The 23,937-nt window shown below is 39.5% G+C and overlaps 1 protein-coding gene across 1 annotated transcript in view; it reads left to right on the forward strand.

Moving 5' to 3' along the window:
* LOC143733350 (uncharacterized) overlaps positions 1-23,937 on the forward strand; it is an 80,414-nt gene that overhangs the window by 52,849 nt on the left and 3,628 nt on the right. The window contains exon 5 of the mRNA XM_077225035.1: positions 22,349-22,559. Within this exon, the coding sequence (XP_077081150.1) occupies positions 22,349-22,559 (211 nt within the window). The remainder of the gene's footprint in view (positions 1-22,348; positions 22,560-23,937) is intronic.

The following is a 23,937-nucleotide window of genomic DNA, read 5'->3' on the forward strand; positions in this document are numbered from 1 at the left end:
TCACTAAACTCTGTCATTGCTTCAAGGCTTGATTTGACTTCAGCTCAGTTTGCAGAGGTTTGCAGGGGTTAGAAGTGTGTCAGGTGTGTGTGATAGTCTGCTTCTTATACGAGTCCTCTGAGATGGAAGGCTGATTTCTGAAGTGGAGGTGTCAGATTTAACCGGAGCACCTGCTGCCCGTTCACACAGGAACTGGAAACATATATTATGCTGATTTATTGGAAAAGTTGAAAAGGGCCGTTTGTCAGCTCCAGAGCTCCTTGTGGGAATAAGTAGAGCATATTTTGTGATTTCTCAGGCGTGTCTGGATCCCCTTCTAATGGATGATGGACTGAAACTAATTTGTGAACTTTATCGGATTCTGTTCTATCTGAAGATCTCTTGCTCTTTACGAAACAACACATACTTGTGATTGGAAAACCCAGGTTCTGACTGAAGCAGTGTGATTATTCTTTTTTTCTCTTGTTCTCTCTCTGTCACCTGCACTGGAATACTTTTATATCACTCTTATTTCCCTAGGGATGCTCTTGCTCTCTTCCCTATTCTTTCTGTCTAAATGACAGCTCAGTCATGCTCTTAAATAGGGCAGCACACTGTGGAGTTAGGATCTATTCTGATACAAACACAGCTCTGTGTGCTCTATAATTATTATAGAATGATGGACAGGGTTTCTTAAAGACTAATTGACTTTATGTAAATGCACAAACATGCATCTTAAACCATACTTTAGTTTTCTATGATACCGTATCATTGATGAAGAAGAGAAAGAGATTCTACAACCATTTGTTATTAGTAAAGTAGATGAGTAGATAACTCTTTGTATTCACTTTAACAAACCGACATTTAGTCATAAAAAAGCTAGCCTAGCCTGTATAGTATGTTTTTAGGCTTTTTGGAGCCCTGTTATGTGCAACCTTGTTATACATGCTGGCCTAATTTTATTTTTTTATTCATTTAATATTAACTCTTTCTCTGCCATTGGCAGAATTTTCCTGCTATCCATGTTTTCATTGTTAAGCGTTAGGGGGCGCTATTACACATCTTCTGAAAGAGAACTGTGGTAAGCAGAACTAGGCTACTTTCAGAACACTTAGGCTATGAGTTAGGAACCCATTACCCAGTTACGCATTATTTACACATCTGCATATTTGACCATTACGCATTTTACAAGAATTATAATGAGACGCATTGTAAACCCCCAAAATAAAAGATCATGTGTTTATCTCTTTCAAGCATAGAAATTAGTACAAAACTAATTATGAAAGTTGTTTTTATTTTTAGTGCATTTGTTTTACAATATATGGCTATTACTGTCATGGGATTAATATTATAACTATTATTATGTAGTAGTGTAATGCAGACAGACACTATATCACAGCTAAAAAAGTTTTGAGTTTTTCTTTGTTCTATTTGCACACTGATTATGAGTTGGAGCTCTTAATTTTTAACTCTCAAAGTGCACCAGATTTATGAATTTAACATTAAAAAGTGTGTCGCGTGTCTTTGATGGGTTGGCTCCCCCGAACCCCCCTAAAGGGACAGAGGTCCACCCACCACAGATTTACCAAAAATCCTGTGTCAAACACTGGTATTGCTATGCCAATGCAGCTTATACCTTGTTTTAGGATTCATCATTGTGGAGTAGTTCGACAGTAGTTATTTCATCTATTAACTCTTACTCATTCCTACTCACTCATTACATGGCATTAGTGGTTTTAATAGGAGGTAGTATACATATTCAGGGGCGTGAAAAGATCTGTCGTGTTTATGATTATATGTAGTGGGCCAGTCTGGGCCAAAATGCCCGGGCCGATTTTTAGTCCCAGTCCAGCCCTGTTTCAGCCTATATAATATTTACGTTAAACGTTTATTAGGAGTGTAACGAAACACATATTCATATTGAACCGTTTGGTACGATGCTTTTGGTTCGGTACGCATTACAAACCGAACGATTCGTTGGACCTGCCGGTGCAACCAAATTTTTGTTAGCAGTTGCGCTGGCGAGACCACCACAATGTTACCCAACATCAAATGGCAAACGTAAAGAAAGTGGACGAAACTCTGCTACTCATTATTTTGTGCTTCACGGACCGTTTATCAGTTTGGACCAATGTCAGTGCAGCACAAGTCGATCTTGATCAAGCGACACTGTTACTACACAACGCTAAGAGATCCAGTAAAGAAAGCATTTGAATTCGCCACTGAAGTAGTAGCATCACTGTGAGATCTAGTGACAAGCATTCAAATTTCTCCGCTATTAACGGATCAAACAGCGCTGATGTGGAAACCAGGAGACACATTGTGCCATGAATAAACCAGTTATAGGCTTTAAGTCCTGTAGTTATAGGCTTTAACTGTAACCCTGTAAGTTTGGCAGGAATAGTAAAATGCTTTCAAGTACGTCACACATCTTTTTCCAGCACTTCAAAGCTAATATGTTATCATATCACATGTTATTTTTTAATGTGATGACCAAAGTGATTCCTTCAAAGATTAACCTCAATTATAAAACTAAAAGTTTCAAGATGTAGGAAAACTCACACTTATTTAAAAATATTTTTTCTTTTAATAAATTGTTTATTTATTCTTTAAATCAAGGAAATTTATTTGGCATTTCTTTCTTTTTGCTGTATGCAAAACGTACCGAACCATGACACCACTTTGTCATATCAAACCGAAACGTGAATTTAGTGAACCTTACATCCCTAATGCATTTGATGATAAAAAAATAAATAAATGAAAAAAATGTCATTATATAAAACTTTGCCATACTTTTGTGTTAAAATGATAATGTTGACAGATCTGTTTAATGGGCCTTTACAAGATTAACAAAGTAATGCACTGAGACGATACATATGCTAAATACAAAATGGCCAAGATTCAATTTGTATTTATTTTTGCATTCTGTTCTGAACTTTGAACCATTGCGTGCTTGTGTTGTTTTTTGGTGTATTAATGTGTCAGGAAATGCTTTAATCTTCCACCACGGGACAGGTTAGATCACACAAGCCTTCTAGAGCACTAATGAGGTCACTGTGTTGTTTACAGCACTGCCATGTGGTCGACCAGGAATCAGTCCCTAATATCAATATCTGCAGTGATGCATAAGACCTGCCGTTGCTGCTTACTCTGTCACCTCCTTTCTTTCATATATATATATTTTATTACTCTTTTCCTCCTTTTGTTTTGTCATATGCGTCTCTCTTGAGTGAGCATTGGTAAAAGCATTAGTGTTTATTTATAGGGTTCAGAAGTTTAAACGTGGCATACTTCTTCTTGTCCAAACAGATCATTCTTTTTTATTATTTTTCCATTCCAGGTACCAAACAATAATAAAAAAAGAAAATGTTATGTTGTATTGCAAAATATTATTTATATATATATATATATGTATTTTTTTTTTTTTACCTTTTGTTCATATTTTTATAGGATGAGTCATGGTTTCCATTTCAATCAGGCTGCTATAAATCACTCTTTTTTTAGATTATTTACAAATATTTTAGCTTTTTTATGAAAGAAGCCTGCATTGTATTCATAGTTTTACCTAATATCATCACAAAGCCTTTGTCACATTCAGGACTACTAAACCTGTGAGGAGCATTTTCAGATTCATAATAATGAGAGTGGCCTAGAGCTGTAAAAGGTCCAACTAAGGAGGGAGGACTGGGGCTCAGCCGGAGGACGTAGAACAGGAGAGGGACGTAACCAGTCAGGGACAGGCAGAGCAGTCCATGGAGGAGTGAGTAGAGGGAGGAGCAGCAATGGCCAGGCAGGGAGCCAGATCAGCCAGGACAAAAACCCACGGAGTCGATGGAGGGACGAGCCATGATGGAATTTTGGCTGTAGTCACCCGGGGTTTGATTATCGAGGTGAAGTTGATGGAGATGGAGCCCTGGGCGCAGACGAAGAGCAGATGGGACCGGAAAACACTGATGGTCCTGGAGGCTGAGGCGGAGCCACAGGGACGAGTGTCCGAGGTGAAGCCGGTGGGACTGAGGTGAAGCCAGAGCCAGGCGCAGCCGAAAGGAGTGGAGAGATGGAGCGCAGTGGATGGCTATAAAGTCTGTGGTGCAGGCAGGACGACGTCTGACCCAGGCAGAGCCAGAGGGACGAGGGAGCCTGGTGGAGCCGTAAGGATGGTGGTCTCTGGTGGAGCAGAGGGAGAGAGGAGCCAAGGCAGAGCCAGAGGGACAAGCGAACCTGGTGGAGCAATACGGCCGATGGTATTTGTTGGAGCCGAGTGAAGAAGGAGCTAAGGCAGAGACGACAAGTTGCAGACCGAGGTGGAGTTACTGCATCAACAGCTGGAGGCAGAGCCGGAGGATCCACTTGCCTGGGCGATGCTGGAGAACTGAGGACTTGAGACAAATCAGCCGAATGGTGTCAGAGGAAGAGTTGAGGGTCTGAGGTGAACCAGTGGAGATGGGGCTGACGGACTGGCTCAGTTTGGAAGAGGAGGCAGGAGAGGGAGGTTGGGCTGGAGCTCAAGTGAGACAGGATACTTTGAGCTGGACAGGATCAGTGGGGACACAGTAGATTTTGTGTGGGACGAGACTAACAAGGGGAAAAAGGAGAGTTTGTGCTGGACGGGACCAGCAGTAACGAGAGAAAATAAAATTATCCTCTTCCAAATCAAAATGGTTCCCAGTGGTCAGGCACAACACATCCACCGTGGGGGTGGGCTCCCTCCATGCCCTCAAACTCCACAAGCAGCCCCACAGGGACAGATGATGTAATTATAATTAATAATTTAATAATAATAATAATAATTCTGACCAGGTGCATGTAGCCGGCTCTTGCACCTGGTCAGACGTTTCACGAGGCTCAGGCTCTGGGGCAGTTGGTTGGCTCGGTCCTCCTTTCAGTCTCTGGTCTGTACATCGTGGCCCGGTTGAGCTCTCCGTCTGCGTTGGGCTCTAGCATTCGCTCCTCGCAGTGGTGTGATGGCTGGCTGTGCTCTGGATCCGGAGTGGGGCTGGTGATGTAGAATCCATTGTTAACAGCACCCACTCCAAAAAATGCTGCAAAATCTTCCCTTGGACTGTCCACTGGAAGGCGTGCCTTGGACCGCTCGCTAAGGCTGATTTGGAAAAAGACACAGAGTGAGCGGTCCAGATAGTGAGTCAGGCAAGCCAGATCGATAAAGTCCTGGATATGGTCCTACATGGTCCCCTTGCTCCAATCAGAATAATTGGACGGCGGAGAAAAAGGGGGGAAAACTCTTCAAAAATATCTTTAGATTAGGTTCCATGATCTGTCACAGATGACTGCAATAGTAAGAGCACGGAGACGAGGAACTCAAAGAAAAAAGTCTTCATCATATTAATCCAACACAGAAAATCACTGGAGACCATAGGGAGTTAAATAACAATAAAAAGACGACACGGGACACCGATCAAACAGAACTGAGGGTATAAATACACATAGGGAGAAGGTGAGGACTAATTAAAAATCATTGAAACAAACTAGACTCAGGTAACGACAATGACTAAGAACAGAACTAAACAGAACAAACGTGATAATTATCTTAAGATTTGAAGTACACTAGAAGTGCACATTCAATACAATTAGGCATACTTCTTTTTTTTTTACAAAGTAGAGATGCATTTCAATCAGTGCTATAGATGTACATGTTCTGTACAGCACTCTAGTATAATGAACAGTGGCTGTTTTCCACCAGTTACTGAACTTGTTTCCTGTTGTACCAGTAACTGAACCCAGTTGGCCAGCTCCAATGAGCTAAAATGGCTCCAAGTTGTCACAAAGATAGATTTGGTTTCCTCTGTGCCGTTAATTTGGCCGCAATTTGATTGAATTGAATTGCATTGTGTGACATCATCAGTGCTGAGTTAGATCATTCCTCCATTGCTCCAGCCAATGAGATTGCATGAACATTGCATGATGTTGCCATTGGAGGACACTTTTCTTGGCATTGCTGATGTATCCATTGTATCCCATGGAAGTGACCTTGCACATAAAAGACAGTAGCACAAGGCTTCTGTAACGTCCCGTGCATGTCCCTGTTTGGACATATGGACACACACATTGACTTCTCAGAACCGCACTGATACTCTCTCGTTTATGAGATGTTAGGCAGGTAATTATACTATATTAGGGCATGTAGCCTAATTAAAATGATGTGGGTTGACCTCCACGGTTTGATCTTTCCAGCTACTTGGCTATTGCTCCCACTGAAATGATTCTATTACTTATTCAAATGGTTGGTTTTTTTTCTGATGTTATAATTTTTAGGTTTCCATTTTTTCAGTGTATACACACACACACACACACACACACACACTAACACAAACACTATTGTTCAAAATATGTCTTTAATTTTTTTTAAAATCTTAGAAGTCTCTCTCCACAAGACTGCATATTTGATCAAAATACAGTAAAAACAGTAATATTGTGAAGTTTCCTATTTTACTATATTTTAAATTATAATTTATTCCTGTGATCAAAGCTGAATTTTCAGCATCATTACTCCAGTCTTCAGTGTCACATGATCCTTCAGAAATCATTCTAATATGCAGATTTTTTTTATTATTATATTTTTTTATTTTTGTTATCACATCTTAATTCTGTAACTAAATCCCTTCATGTTTCATATGAGGCTTTTCTCCAGGGAGTGTGATGTTTCAGAAGAGCGCCCCCTGTGGGAGGCTTCATTTATGTCAGTCTGAGACCAGCAGCTCCTATTTGTGAGTGTTTGTGTAGCGCCCTGCATCCCTGTGTGGGCTGCTTACATTTGTGTTAGAGGTTGATGGTGCTTGTGTCACACCTCATCAAGCTTAAGTCCAGCATTCCTCCTGTATGTGACCGGCTGCCGCTGTCACCATGGATACGGCTCTTCCATGATAACAGCCGTCACCGGGAACTTCCGACCCAGCTGGGTCCTGCCAAGTCCGGTTTGCCATGACAACGCTATAAACAGAACAAAGGTAGCTGGCGACAGAACAATGCTTCAGATTCAACACACTTACTGTAAGAGAATCCACAAACACACACACACACACACACACACACACACCTTTTCAGTTTTGCATATTTACACTGTTTTTCTGCTGTGCTTGAGTGTTGCATACTTGCAGTGTAGCAGCTTGGAAAAATGGCCAAATGATGTTTGAATTTAGTAAATGAATGGAAAAATGTCTGTGCAAATTATTTCATATACTGCTACATGAAGCACCCAGTTTCAGGAATAATCAAGCACTGTTGATGTTGTGTAGTATGAGAATCCCTTCACTGGTTCTGGCAGATCGGTTTATTTGGGTTCAGCTCTCATCGTACACTGATCTGGACCATAATATGCCAGGGCATCAACATTAATGGCCCCAGATCGAACCACTGATGTTTAGAAAGGGATTAGCAGATGGTGATTATAATTTATTTTGTATAGTACTTCGCCTGTTCTAATTTGTGAAATTTTCATTATTATTATTGTTACCCATTTTTCATATGCTTTTCTTAAAAAGAATAATTAGTTTTTTCATTTTAAAGTATTGGTATATGACAAAAAACAAAATAAAAAACAGAGTTGTGCAACCAACATGCATGAAGGCCATTTTGATGTCATGTGACATCAACACTGCAAAAAGAAAAAAAAAACATTTTTATGAAATAATGTTAAAGTAACACCAGGTAACTTTTGCTCTCGGGGTCCCCCTACAGTTGGGAAACAGTATTGTCCTCTACAACTGTCGTAAATTCTGTCATCGTGCATTTGTTGATAGCCCTGAACACTGTAGGAGGAGGTCACATGCAGGTGTTCTGCTTGCGTCGCGTGTGAAATGTCTTCATCCCAGGTACAGTGGCATATATTTCAGCATGTCATATGAATATAATTTCATGGGTTTTATTTTTTTTCTAACGACAAATGATCGCGATGATCACGTTTACATGCCAGTGTCATTATAGTAGCCTAGTCTATTGGTTACCGTTTTACTGAATCTATATGATACTTCAATGCAATGCTTGAGTGGTAGATAATAACCATATATCGTCAATATTATAATATCAAGCTACCATAAATAAATCTGCAAATTTTACAAATCGATTTGCATTAAAGCTTGAGGCAAGACAAATAATCATTGCCTGATTCATGAAGATAAACGGAGGATAAGATAGCTTCCGTAACATAGTCAGGCAGACAAAAAACACCCCAGACTACGGGGTGTCATTGGTTGTTGCGTTAAATGTTACCCAGATACAATAGTGCTATTTTCTGATTTTCTAACAACACCAGACGAACAACACCAGAGGAGACGCGCTTGAATTCATGCCTGTTCCACAGTGAGAGCGGCGCGGCCAGAGTTTTGGGCGCTGCGGCATATTAAATATATTACAAATAGTTTTTCAGCATGAGAAATACAATGTGTGGCGGGAGAGCGTGACAAAAGACCGAAATGAGTGACTGCCACGCTCAATGCGTGACACTTGACAGCCCTGCGATTTTAAGGAAGTGGGGGTGGTGGTGGAAGTGACGTACATGCCGTAAAGCAGTCGAGTTTTGTAGTTCTCTTTGTTCGCCGGTTACTACCCGAAACCCGAAGTTTAAACGATTAAAAACGCTACAGACCCCGTCAGGCTATGGCAGACGTGTCATTCAACCTATTGTAAGTCGATGTACCATCACAAGAGACTTGGAAATATATTATGAAGGTTGAAAAGTTACCTGGTGTTACTTTAATTCAGTTCCATGTGTCAAGCGGTAAAACCCTTGACCCCTGACAATATATATGAATGATATCTTTTAAACTTTTTACCTTTTCAAAATTAGTTTGAGAATGTGTACTCAAAATGTATTAAAAGAGTAAAAAATTAATTCAACTTAAATTAGTCAAAATATTTGTTGATAATAGTACAAATGTAGATATTTATTTTCTTTGTCTTTTAGACATTCTAATTTCATATGAAACATAAGTGTAAGAGAGATTCTAAATATTCAGTGTGTGTGTGTGTGTGTGTGTGTGCGTGTGTGTGTGTGCGTGTGTGTGTGTGCGTGTGTGTGTGTGCGTGTGTGTGTGTGCGTGTGTGTGTGTGTGTGTGTGTGTGTGTGTGTGTGTGTGTGTGTGTGTGTATGTGTGGTCTGTAAAGTAAACTGAAAGCGAATGATGTCAGATCTGTTTCTTTCATCAAGACTGAATAATTAACAAGCCAACGGCTTGCAGCGCCAAGCCACCAGAATGCATCTCTCTCTCTCTCTCTCTCTCTCTCTCTCTCTCTCTCTCTCTCTCTCTCTCTCTCTCTCTCTCTCTCTCTCTCTCTCTCTCTCTCTCTCTCTCTCTCTCTCTCTCTCTCTCTCTCCCTCTCTATCTCTCTCTCCCTCTCTTTCTCTCTCTCTCTCTCTCTCTCTCTCTCTCTCTCTCTCTCTCTCTCTCTCTCTCTCTCCCCTCTCTCTCTCTCTCTCCCTCTCTCTCTCTCTCCCTCTCTTTCTCTCTCTCTCTGGCTCTCATGCACACTAGGTTTTGTCTCTATCATTTTCTCACCTACCCTTCCTCTAGCTTTTCTCTCAGTCTCTCTCTCTTTCTTGTCGTTCTCCAACACTGAACGGTGTGCGAGACGTAGCGTCTCCCGAGCGCTGATCTTTTAGAAGTGAGAGAGAGAGCTGCTGCAAGCATGAAGAGAGAGGGAGAGACACTATTGCGGGAAGAGCGGTAGTGCCGTTCGCTCATCTTTCATCCGTTTGGGAATGTCCTCCCCATCTTCTGTGTCTCCATCCCTCCATCTCTCCAAGTGGTGCAGAGCGCAAAGGAGCTGTGATACATGGCAGCCAGGTTAGTCCTGACAGACGTGTGTGAATTTTGCAGCCGTTTGTGTTGTTGTGTTCAGGTTATGAGGTTGTGCATTGGTTGTGTTGTGTTTGAGTATTATAATCATCTAACGGCTTCATACCGCTGCTCTCGTCTAAGCCTCTTAATGCAGATTGGTTTCCTTCCGACACTTGTCCGCCTGTCTGTCTCTCTCTCTCTCTCTCTCTCTCTCTCTCTCTCTCTCTCTCTCTCTCTCTCTCTCTCTCTCTCTCTCTCTCTCTCTCTCTCTCTCTCTCTCTCTCTCTCTGTCTGTCTGTCTGGTGTGTCGTTCTAATGTGAGGAGTGTGTGACTGTGTTTTGATTCGGCAGCAGGAATTGGGTGCGGCACATGGTCTGTCACACCCACACTTTGTGTCTGTCTGTGGAGGGTAAAACACACACACACACACACACACACACACACACACACACACACACACACACACACACACACACACACACACACACACACACACACACAAACACACACACACACACACACAATCTGTTTACCTACAGCTCAATGCATTTCACATTAAATTGAGAGTTTACATTTAGTAAACTATCATCTATCTATCTGGGTTTTTTTTTTTTTTTTTAGTTATGGTGAACCAAACAATAGTTTATTGGTCTATAACTTTAGTTGTATTAGCATCAAGTGTTGTTTACAGTTCTATGTTGAGGAATGAACAGACAGACAGGTGGAGTGACAGACAGACAGACAGATATATAGACAGAGAGGTGGAGTGACAGACAGACAGACAGGTGGAGTGACAGACAGACAGATATATAGACAGAGAGGTGGAGTGACAGACAGACAGATATATAGACAGAGAGGTGGAGTGACAGACAGACAGATATATAGACAGAGAGGTGGAGTGACAGACAGACAGATATATAGACAGAGAGGTGGAGTGACAGACAGACAGACAGATATATAGACAGACAGGTGGAGTGACAGACAGACAGACAGATATATAGACAGAGAGGTGGAGTGACAGACAGACAGACAGGTGGAGTGACAGACAGACAGATATATAGACAGAGAGGTGGAGTGACAGACCGACAGATATATAGACAGAGAGGTGGAGTGACAGACAGACAGATATATAGACAGAGAGGAGGAGTGACAGACAGACAGATATATAGACAGAGAGGTGGAGTGACAGACAGACAGATATATAGACAGAGAGGTGGAGTGACAGACAGACAGACAGATATATAGACAGAGAGGTGGAGTGACAGACAGGCAGACAGACAGGTGGAGTGACAGACAGACAGATATATATACAGAGAGGTGGAGTGACAGACAGACAGACAGACAGGTGGAGTGACAGACAGACAGACAGACAGAAATATAGACAGAGAGGTGGAGTGACAGACAGACAGACAGACAGGTGGAGTGACAGACAGACAGACAGAAATATAGACAGAGAGGTGGAGTGACAGACAGACAGATATATAGACAGAGAGGTGGAGTGACAGACAGACAGACAGAAAGATATATAGACAGAGAGGTGGAGTGACAGACAGACAGGTGGAGTGACAGACAGACAGATATATAGACAGAAAGGTGGAGTGACAGACAGACAGATATAGACAGAGTGGTGGAGTGACAGACAGACAGACAGGTGGAGTGACAGACAGACAGACAGACAGAAAGATATATAGACAGAGAGGTGGAGTGACAGACAGACAGACAGAAAGATATATAGACAGAGAGGTGGAGTGACAGACAGACAGACGTACAGACAGACAGGTGGAGTGACAGACAGACAGGTGGAGTGACAGACAGACAGATATATAGACAGAAAGGTGGAGTGACAGACAGACAGATATAGACAGAGTGGTGGAGTGACAGACAGACAGATATATAGACAGAGAGGTGGAGTGACAGACATACAGACAGAAAGATATATAGACAGAGAGGTGGAGTGACAGACAGACAGACGTACAGACAGACAGGTGGAGTGACAGACAGACAAGTGGAGTGACAGACAGACAGATATATAGACAGAAAGGCGGAGTGACAGACAGACAGATATATAGACAGACAGGTGGAGTGACAGACAGACAGATATATAGACAGAGAGGTGGAGTGACAGACAGATATATAGACAGAGAGGTGGAGTGACAGACAGACAGATATATAGACAGAGAGATGGAGTGACAGACAGACAGACAGGTGGAGTGACAGACAGACAGGTGTAGTGACAGACAGACAGACAGTCAGGTGGAGATACAGACAGACAGGTGGAGTGACAGACAGACAGATAGACAGTTAGGTGGACTGACAGACAGACATACAGGTGGAGTGACAGACAGACAGATAGACAGTTAGGTGGACTGACAGACAGACATACAGGTGGAGTGACAGAAAGACAGGTAAAGTGACAGACAGACAGGTGGAGTGACAGAGGTCTGATCTTTCTCTTGGTTAAACCTGAGCTTGTGTTTTTGAGGGTAAGAGCACACATGCACTCACATTTTGACTTGTTTTCCAGTTAAAATATGTAAACATACATAAAAAACAAAATGCATTTACATGAAAAAAATTTAGAATATGTCTTGAAGTTTTGAATAATTTGTGTACCCTATTGACCTAAAAAAATGTTTTATTTATTGTTTTAAACTTTTGTTAGACTTATGCTTAAAACTAGAAGAAAAAAAACAATTTTCTAATGTGAAGTGTAGCCTGTTTCGTGTGTGTGTGTGTGTGTGTGTGTCCTGGCAGTTGGTCATTATTCACGCTCAGCCAGTACTGCAGAGAAAACAGAGCCTTCCGGAACAGCCCAGAGTCCTTCCCATGGAAAACTGGACAGGGCCATTCTTGTTCAGACCCGTGACAGTTCACTGAAGGGCTGTGGATGTTTTGGGGTCCTTTGGCAATAAAGTGAAAGTGAGATTATACATTTTCAGGAGTGCCTGTTTTGTCCGTAGAAGGTTTCTGTGTTTGCGTGGGATATCATTTTATTTTTATTTATTTTTGTTAACTTTCATATGGTACCTTACAAAAACAGCCATAATTTCCAGCAATATATATATAATATACATATATAATATTTAATCACGATTAATCGCATTAATGCCACAGTTAACTCGCGATTAATCGCACATTTTTATCTATTCTAAATGTCCCTTGATTTCTATTTGTCCCATTATTTTTTCTCATTTTAATGCTCTTATCAACATGGAAAAGTGGATGGGCAGTAAGTTTGTTCTTAGCTGACAACATCTCTGTAATTATCAATGAAGCTGACTGCACAATGAATCTTTCATAATATATACACTTTGTTTGTTATAATTTGAGGATTTGCCAGCATACAGAATTCAGCACTGAACAAAAAGTCAGTTTTGAGCGGTGAGGGGAGTCTATTTTAAATGCATCTGATTGGCCATTGCGTTCAAGAAATCAACACACTGTGATTGGCTACATCCCTCAACGCTGCAAACATGTTATAAAAAGAAACTCTGGCCTGTAAATCGTTTCTATTTTGTTTTAGTTGATCTTGTTGCTTTACTGCAATATATGAATAAAAATGTATTAGTTTTTATGTTTTATTCATAGATATTTCTAGTTTGCAGGAGTCCCGTAAATCGTTTTATTCTCCCGTATCCACACACACAGAGTGAGTGCATTATCGCCCGCGCTCGCACTCGGCCATCAAATCTAGTCCCGCGCCGCACTCTATTGCGTTGAGAGTGCAGTCATTGCACGTCTCTAGATCGGCGTCTCGCGCTCGCGCCATCCACTCAAAACGTAACGTTAGCCTACTACTCTTTGGCCGGCGCGCAAGCCCAAACAAGTGTGTGCGGCGTGCCTGTTGTTTTGTTTCCGGTCTAGATATTCGGTGTGATGTTGTAGTTTTTCTAACGTTACTAGTTGTTGCAACAGCATGTGAAAAAAAACTACAAAGTTTGCTAGGCCAAAAAGAGCGTTAATCTCGCGATTAAAAAAAATGACGCAGTTAAAATGTGTTTGCGTTAACGCCGTTATTAAAGCGTTTAACTGACAGATATAATATATATATATATATATATATATATAAACAAGAATGTGTATTGTACTGTATATATATATATATATATATATATATATATATATATATACACACACACACATACAATATAATCAGAATTAAAATCGGAATCACTAAAATTCAAAACGACACTCAACCATAGTCATAAAAATCTTCTGAGCCGCTGATTGGTTCCCATAAAGCCGGCTGCTTTGGCCAGTTAATCTTTTTGTTCTATTAATATAACCTAATTAATATCCACCCTGAACCAGCTCAACTCAGTGCAGTACACTATGGGAAGTTTCCCTAGCCCTCCACCTTCCCCAGCACCACCTGCCTAAATCTGCTAAGGATGTTCTCCCTACTTTCCTTGCATTCACTGTATTAATGTGCATGTTTCGGCTGTGGCATTTACTCTCAGCAGCAGCAGCGTGGCTGATCTAGTCCACCAAGACAAAGCCGATGTACAATTTTTATTCTTATCAATAAAATGCCATTTAATTCTATTCCAAGAGTTGTCAGGATTGAAATATATATATACTGTACTTACAACATTTTGTTTTGCACTTTATAACTAGACATATGTGTCAGGGTTTGGGGTAGAGGAGATGAGGCGAGGACTCAAGTGCAGAGGAATAAGGGCTTTTATTAATAAAAATAAAACAAAATACAAACAAAACCACCCCATAGGGGAAAACAAATGAAAGGAAATGACTTAACTTGACACAAGGGGTACATTCAACGTACTTACGATGACAAAACAGCACAGGACTGATCAATCAGGTAACAAGATGGGAGGGACTAGATAATTAACAGGAGAGCACATGGCACAAGGAAACATACATGAAAAGCCATGTGCTCACACCTAACATGACTAAAACACAAGCACATGGCCAGTAAAACAAATCACAAGCCATGTGCTCACACAAAACAAGACATGAACACGCAGCCAATGAGAACACTCATAGGCTACGTGTTCACACAAAACATGACAGTATGATAGCACACAGCTAGTAAAAACACAAGCCGTGTGCTACACAACAGAAGACAAACATGAGTGTTAGCAGTGCTCTGTCACAAAACCAAGAAATAGACTAGACAGAAGTGACCTGACAATGTGAATATATATATATATATATATATATATATATATATATATATATATATATTTATAATGTCAAAAAATGAATGGTCAAATGTGTACTATTGTGTTAACATTTTATTAACCTAAAATGCGTTACAACACGTTCATCTCGAAGACGAGCTCATTCAGAATCTGCTTCATATAGCAGGTCGACTGACTCGATTTCCTTCTCGTTCATTCCCGGAGCGTCACAGTGTATTTCCCTGTTGAAGCCGAGCTTCCATTGACTTCAATGGGGCTTTGAACATTTTTTTTTCAGGGGTGAATGGAGGAGTGGGCGGGGCTGGAAGCCGGGCTTCTGCATGATGATTGGAGGGTCTGTCGAAAGACTGCATCTCAATAAAAAGAAGCTATTCAAGCTCAGTCCCATCGCGGATTTTGTGTACTCGAAAGACAAACTGCTCTAACCTATTTCTTGGTATTTGCTTTGCGAAATTGCTAGCCAATTTTCATCATACATTTCACAGTTTAACCTAATTCCCACATTTCCTCCGTGGATGTCAGGTGCCTTTGTTACATGTGCGGGGCGTTGGTATCACGGCACATCTGTCTAGTTTGGTTTCGGTTTTGTGTTGGGTTTCGGACATTCATGCTCCACGTGTTTGTTTTCTGTTGTGAGCGCACAGGATGAGTTTACGCTCGTTCTCGTGCATAATGTTCTGTCTTGTCGTGTGAATGTGCGGTTTCGTGTTCGCTCTGTTCACGTGTGTTTTGTGTAGCACGCAGGTTCGTGTTTACATCGGCCGCGTGCTTTCATGTCATGTTTTGTCTTGTGCTGTGTAGCACACACTTGTGTTTTACACTAGCTGTGTGCTTTCATCTCATGTTCTGTGTGAAGACGTGGCTTATGAGTGTTCTCGTTGTTCTTCATGTCTCATTTTGTGTGAGCAAATACTTGTCATTTGTTTTACTGGCCATGTGATTTTGTTTTTAGTCATGTTTGGTGTGAGCACATGGCTTGTCATGCGTTTCCGTGTGCTCTCCTGTCGATTGTGTCGACTCACATCTTGTGACCTGATTATTGGCTCATTTGCCCCACTTGTCCTTGTTTGCTCCCTATTTATTCTCCTTGCGTTTGCAGTCTTGTACGGCTGGCGGTAATGCACATTAAAAAGTTGTTTGCTAACCACCGTTAAAAAAAATCAGTAGATTAATTTTGTAGAATGTTTGTATTTTGTTTTATTTTATTATTAAAATAAATGCCATCAATTCTGCACCTCGCAAGTCCTCGCTCCTTTCTCCATCCCCACTCTTGACAGTCGAGTTATAAAGTGCAAAAAAAAAATTGTAAGTACAGTCTTATCCAGTAATCAAGAAATGCTGAGAAAAGCATGGCAATTTAATTGGTCTAAAGTAGCTTGATTTAGTTGTACAAAACTGTTCTACTACAGCTACCTTCCGTCAAAACAAAAAGATACTTACCATTTACATTCTAAACATTTGTAAATGAATGAATACATTAATTAATTGAAATGTTTTTGTTGGAGAGTGTGTTAATTCGTATGAGGAAAGACGATAATATGAGCTGTAAAATTCAGCACCGTACTCTGAATATTGCAAAACACCCCAGTTGCCGTAGCAACTTTAACACAGCAGAACTGCCACGTCATATTCGCACAAACACGGAAATCACATATTGCACAGTTGTGCACCTGTGAATCCGATTGTTTCTGGATGTTTCCATTGGACACGGACCTGAAATTTTTGATAACATCACCAAAGCACGTGTCCATGCTGCACGCCTGCGTTTGTTATCTAGCATTCTCCTCATCCCTCTCTCTTCCCTGTCGAGTGCAACCACTTCCAAACTTGGCCAGTCCTGCTGACTGTTTCCATGGAAACATTCACTTGTGGCAGGCTACAGTGAAGGAAAAGAGCTGGTGCTGTGAGTGAGTGTGTGTGTGCGCGCGTCATTCCCATTATTTAGGAGGGTCTCCGCTTGACTGCGTCTCACACAAACACCAGTCCATCCTGCTTCACACATTTAGCTTTTAATGTGGGATAGAACGAACCACTGTGAAATTATCTGATTGGTGAATAGAAGCAAGAAAGAAAAGGAGAAAGTGTGAAGTTTTAACCAGTGTTATTATTATACTTAAATGCAAAAATGCAGAAAGTTTTCTTATAGAGTTACGGTGTTGGTTATAGATGTAACTAGCTGTCAGTGTCATGTTAGTTGAGATACTATTATACTATATATATATATATAAATATATATATGTTCTTACGTGTAAAGCAAGTACGGTTGAGCCTCTGTTTATGTTCACTGATCAATGTTTATATGTGAATAAAAGCCTAAATTAAATCTGTTCATCACAAAGCGATCGAGTCTCTTCAGAAAATGTTTATTAAATCGCTCAATTCATATGGATTCGTTTTACGATCTCTTTATGGACTTTTTGAAGCGTCAAAGTGGAAGTTGCGTAGCTTTTAATGAACGGACAAAAAGCTCCCAAATTGTATTAAAAGATCTTCAATTGTGTTATAAAATTGAATAAAAGGTCTTAAGGGTTTGGAACGACATGAGAGTGAGTAAGTAATGACATGCTTTTAATTTGTGGGTGAACTAACCCTTAAGCCTTGAAATGTAATCATTTGACAAGGAAAGTAAAAAAAACAACTTTGTGCTCATATTTTAATTTAAAAAATTTAAAAAGATTAATTATTCCTCTTTAAAAATCTGATTAAAAATCATTGAAAGCAGTGATTAGCTGCGTTACACTAGATTGCTAGACTGATGCTAGGATTAGCATGTGTCTTTAGGAGAACACCTGACAGGCTCTGATGATCACTGTGATCACTCCACACACACACACACACACACACACACACACTCTCTCTCTCTCTCTCTCTCTCTCTCAAGGCCTCGCTGAAACTGTAGAATAGCGTAGTGACCTCGTTTTACAATTGTGATTGGCTAGTAGTGACGTCAGGTGTTGCATAAGTCCCTGTAATGTGACCAGGTTGCTCCCGTTGGAAGCTGGAGAGTCGAGCATCACAGAGACAAGCCGGCAAGTTTTGATCCATTTACATAAGGGTCTGAAATAGTGTGTGCATGTGGAATTGTGTTTGTGTTCATTTGATAAGTGTGCATCTATAGTGACATCAGTCTGTCCGCGGTGGACGTTTTTTTTACGTCTGTGGTGTTTATAAGTGGACTTATGTTGGTCAGTGGCATTTTTGTGGGGATTTTAATTTATTGGTGTTTGAAGTAGGCTCATTTTGGTCTGTCATTTGAGTTGTTTAGGTCAAATACAATGTATAATATTTTATAATATTATATAACATAATGTATTGTATTAAAATAATATGTTAATATATATGATAATACATGTATTAATAGTATAATATTTGATTCATTATTTATTTATTTAATATTATTCATTTATTTTATTTTGATAGAAATAAATCTGTTTTTCTTAAGATATGTAATTATTGTATTTTTCTCTATACATTTTCAGTCCACTGTATTTGAATTATGTTTTTTTACCGTTAACTAAAGCTAAAACCATAAAAAGTCCATTACTTGAAATAAAATAAACATTAACTGAAATAAACTAAAATATATAAAACTTAAACTTTTTGACAAGGCCACATTTAATTTAATTTAAATTAAATCGAAGTACAAAATAGATCAAACAAAAAAAAATGTTAAAAAAATTAACTGAAGACTGTATTAATGATGCTCAAAATTCAGCTTTGTGTCAGGAATAAATGACATTTTTACATTTATTAAAATAGAAAACAATTATTTTAAATTTTAGTAATATTTCAAAATATTTATATTTTTACTGTATTTTTAGTTAAATAAATGCAGCATTGGCGAATGTAAATGTTCACAACTTTTATTCAAAAAGTAAATAGTAACAATTACAAAATTACTAATATTTTAACTAAAATTAAAATATAAAAATAAAATCTAATTCAAAATACCAACAAAACCTAAACCGTTTATCAATGCTACTAAAATAAGCAGTATTTTCTTTGCACAAAGTGTAAACAGTACTAAGATGCTATTTTTACTTTGTGCAATAGTGTTATACTGTTTGCACATCAGTATATTGTAGTAAATTATAAAACAGTATGCAGCAATCACATATTCAGTGTATATGGTTATATTTATTGTTGTTGTTTTTTGGTCCATTTATTTATAAATGGATGCTGCCGTATTAATGCCCTCCCTACATCTACATCTACATCTACATCTACATCTACATCTATCCCTAACCACACTGAACCTGCTGATCAGTTAAGCTGTCAATGTCATGTTGTACTGTAACAGTGCACTAAACATAATATTTATTTGTAGAGAAATGACCTCATAATAATTACAATGACCCCGCGTATTTTTCACAAGCAAGCCAAAGAGTGCATGTTTGGCATGAGACATGCTAGGCTAAGCCTAAAATGTGTATGTGGTTTTCATTGGTAGTTTTGATGGAGTTTTGAAGTTGTCTTTCCAAGAAATCAAGTGACAACATAATCTTTCTAGAGCTTCAAGTTCTTGATATTTGCTCCTTTTCTCATTCCCAGTGTCCTCATAGTTGATTTAATCATAGTTGGCTAAACTTCTATAACGTGAACGGAAACTACAACAGATATAATTGTTGTGCTTCCATTTGCTCGAATAACAAAAGAAAAAATCCATGATAGTGTTTCCATGACTTTCCAAAATAGGAAAAATAAATACAGATAGATTGATTACAGTTGTCAGAGGAGAGAAATATGTCAAATATGCCGTCACTCCCCAGCCGTATAGTAGAACCATGAAGTCAAAATGAACAATTCTTATTTTTTATGGAATATTGCATTTATTATAAATGATTTATCCGTGCACATCATTATATTTTTTATTTTTTTTATCCATGTGCCTCGTAATCTTTAATCAAAATAACTTCTCCTCCCTCTTGCAGCGACATCTTGTCAGGGATGGGTGAAGGGATGAGGCGAGGACTCAAGAATGCAGATATGGGCTTTTTATTAATAAAAAAAAATAAAACAAATCAAACAAAAACTACCGTGTGGGGGAAAGCATGACTGGCTGGACTAGGCAGGACAAGGCAGGAAACAAAAGGGAGCAGGTAAACATGATGCACATACGACAACCCAGGACTGCAAACACAGAGAGAGAAAAAGGGAGAGCAAACAAAGCAGGGAAGGAACAAATGAACATATAATCAGGTAACACAGGACGGGTTAAGACAATAGACAGGAGAGCACAGAGAAACAAACATGACAACATGAAAGCACGTGACCGAAGGAAAACACAAACCGTGTGCTACACAGAACACAACAACCCACGCGGACCGAAGCCGGCCCGAGTGAGCTTGAAAACACACACTCACACAATAATAATAATAATAATAATAATGCATTTTATTTAAAAGCGCCTTTCTGGACACTCAAGGTCGCTGTACAAAGTAAAAACAACAGAATATGTAAAATTCATCAAGAGAATAAAATAAAACATAAAACATAGCACAAATACAAGTAAACAGGACAATGGATGCTTCACAGTAAATAAGATATTTTGAACAGGTAAGTCTTGAGTATGGATTTGAATTCTGTGAGCGAGTTTATGTTCCTAATGTGAGATGGAAGAGAGTTCCACAGTTTGAGTGCAGAGCAGCAGAAGGCTCCCCGTAATACTGAGGCGGACAGAAGGAACAGAGAGATGAGTGGAAGAAGAGGATCGGAGAGTACGGGACAGGGTAACAACATGGAGGAGATCAGAGATGTAAGGAGGAGCAAGATTATGGATGGCCTTGTAAGTAAGCACGAGAATTTTGAACTCAATTCTACGTTGAACCGGTAGCCAATGTAATTGTTGAAGAATAGGAGTAATATGGTGAGAAAAGGGAGGTTTGATTATAACACGTGCTGCCCAATTCTGGACCAACTGGAGCTTATGTAGGGTTTATGAGGGGAGACCAAAAAGATGAGAATTACAGTAGTCAATACGCGAAGTAACCAGGCTGTGAACAAGGATGGAAGCAGAGTCAATGGTAAGGGAGGGGCGGAGACGGTTGATATTACGGAGATGGAAATAAGCTGACCTTGTGATGCTATTAATATGAGATTGAAAAGATAGTGTACTGTCGAGGATGAGACCATTCTTTTAAACACACAGAGCATGAATGCCTGAATCCCGACACAGAACGGAAACCAAACTAGACCAAAGTGCCGGGATCTGAACACCATTCCCCACACACACACACACAAAGAAAACAGAAAACAGGACAGCGAATGGCCCGGGCGAACTCGTAAGCGCACACGCTCATAATGACAAGACAGCCTGAGAGTCAGGGCTCTGTCACCAAACCAGAATAAACCACACCGAAGTGACAGAACCCTGACACATCTCTTCTCTGGCGGTACAACCTGTCAATCCACAACCATCCAATCAATTCCCCAAGGAAATGTAGTCCCGCCCTGCTTTTTTTCTCGTTCGAGAAGCCATTTCACTCTGATGTACTTCACAATAGGGAAGAAAAGTCTATCGCAACTTCCATTTCATGCCGACTTGAAGTACTTTTCCATAATTTCAAGGAAATTTCACACAAACTACAGCATTACAAATGTTTTTTTAATGGACTTGCTCACTAGATTTACATTGTTAATAACTGTGTAAATGTGTCATGAGCAGTGTTGGGCAAGTTACTCAAAAAAAGTAATCCACCACAAATTACTACTTTAAAATCGTAATTTGATTACATTACTGATTACTGCATGTAAAAAGTAATCAGATTACTAATTACTTTCAAGTTACTTTGAAAACCTATTAAAACTACAAGAATACACTACAAAGTGAAACTCAGTTCTTTCCGTAATTGCACACTATAATTGTGCACTAATGATCTGCCAATACGCACATATTGCAGACATCTCAAGTCTCCCGCATATTGATAGCGGCTCCCTGATGCCCGCAAATTAGTTAAAATCTCCCGGAATCTAGAGCGAGCGAGCAAGAGCGCACATGCGAGACAGAAGAGACTTCTCCAAACCGTGTAGCGCGAGCACGGCAGAGAGGGAGAGGGCGAGAGACCTTGAGTGTGTGTGCGTGTGTGTGTGCCTCATGAAGCGCGTTCTCCGGTAAATCATTAAAGCGCATGCTCATTAACTGACACAGCCGGCCAAACGTGATTAAAAATGCATTTTACTAAATATTTTTTCTTAACAATACATTTGGAATGCAAGTAACTTAATTTTATTGACATCAGTAACTGTAATCAAATTACATACATTTTAAATGTAATGAGTTACATTACTGCGTTATCACGAAAAGTAATTAGAATACAGTAACGTTACTTTGTACCGCGTTTTACCCAACTCTGGTCATGACAGTCTGTGAGAAGTGTCCATTGTGGTGTTATGTGTGTCGTTCTCTCCAGCACTGCCAGTAACTCGACCCGGAGTTCTCCTGCTTGCTCTCCGGTTCTGCGGAAGCGCTGTCGCTCTCCCACTCTGCAGAACGAGACGGATAACATGGTGGAGAAAGGCTCTGAGCAGTCCGACACCTCCAGGTCCCCGTCCACCCCTGATCAACTGGTCACACGCACCTTCTCGGGACAGTCCACGCGCAGCGGGAGCAAGAACTCCAAGGTGAGACCTTCACATTCAGCGCTTTCTGCAACATCTCCTCCAATGCAAACCTGTGCTGTAAAGTGAACATGTTGAAGGGCCTTGTCTGAGATCCGGGGCCATGCCTGCTACCTTACCTCTTGTTGTCCGATCATAGACTCTGATTTGGCAGATTTTCTATTTCTAAGCATCCTTTGGCCATTGATAAATTACCCAACCCATACTATTTTCTTCATTTTACAACAAAGTGTGCTGTGCAGGTATACTAAATTTCTGTAAATTGTTTTACATATTTATTTTCACTTTGAAATTGTTATGTTCAAAGGTGACTTAAGTTTAAACGAGTCTATCTCAGACAGGAAAGCAAACAGCTCCTGTGTTATGTGAACATAACAAGCAAAAGCAATCAATGAAAACATGTTCAATCACCACCAAACAGAGTATCACCCACGTACACACATACAGAATCTCAAATCCCAATCGGAAGGCTCATTCTCAGGAAACGGTGCCATTTATTATAGAAAATGGCAGGAAAATGTTGGTATTTATGTTTTGTCATTTCTTTTGAAAAACACTTTTGAAAGAAGTCTCTTCTGCTCACCAAGACTGCATGCATTTGGTCATTAAAAACATTAATATTGTGAAATAGTATTACTTTTTTTAAAATAGCTGTAATATATTTTCAAATGTAATTTATTCCTGTGATCAAAGCTGAATTTTCAGCATCATTACTCCAGTCTTCAGCGTCACATGATCCTTCGGAAATCATTATAATATGCTGATTTGCTGCTCTACAAACATCTCATTTTATGTTGAAATCGGATATGCTGCTTCATATTGTTTTGCAAACCATGATTAAAAAAAAATGATTGACTTATTGACAAGACTTATTGATTATTAAAAGGTTCAAAAGAACAGCATTTATTTGTAACTTTTATTTTTGTTCAGCATTTATTTTGTAACTTTATAAATGTCTTTACTGTCACTTTTGATTAATTTAATGCATCCTTGCAGTATACAAATACTAATCTCTTTAGATTATATATATATATATATATATATATATATATATATATATATATATATATATATATATATAAATAAAAAATATATTTGGCATGTAAATGAAATATTGTAAAGTCTAACAAATAATGTGACTAAGTTAAACAAGCATTCTTTGGATAGGCCCCTGCTGGTAGATATGTGTATATGATATGTATATATGTATATATGTATAACTACACCATATGTTTCCACAAAGCATCCTTCTCTACTGGCAGACATTCAAAAACTGTTCTGTTTTTCTGTCCTGAATGATTATGGATAGATTCATTTTATAAACCTCCTTGATGGAGACACACACACACACTGTCAATTGACATCTTTTTCTGAGAATGAC

Source organism: Siphateles boraxobius, unplaced genomic scaffold (assembly GCF_051911475.1).
Source record: "Siphateles boraxobius isolate OS27281-9 unplaced genomic scaffold, OSU_SipBor_1 98, whole genome shotgun sequence".
Taxonomy (NCBI): Eukaryota; Metazoa; Chordata; class Actinopteri; order Cypriniformes; family Leuciscidae; genus Siphateles; species Siphateles boraxobius.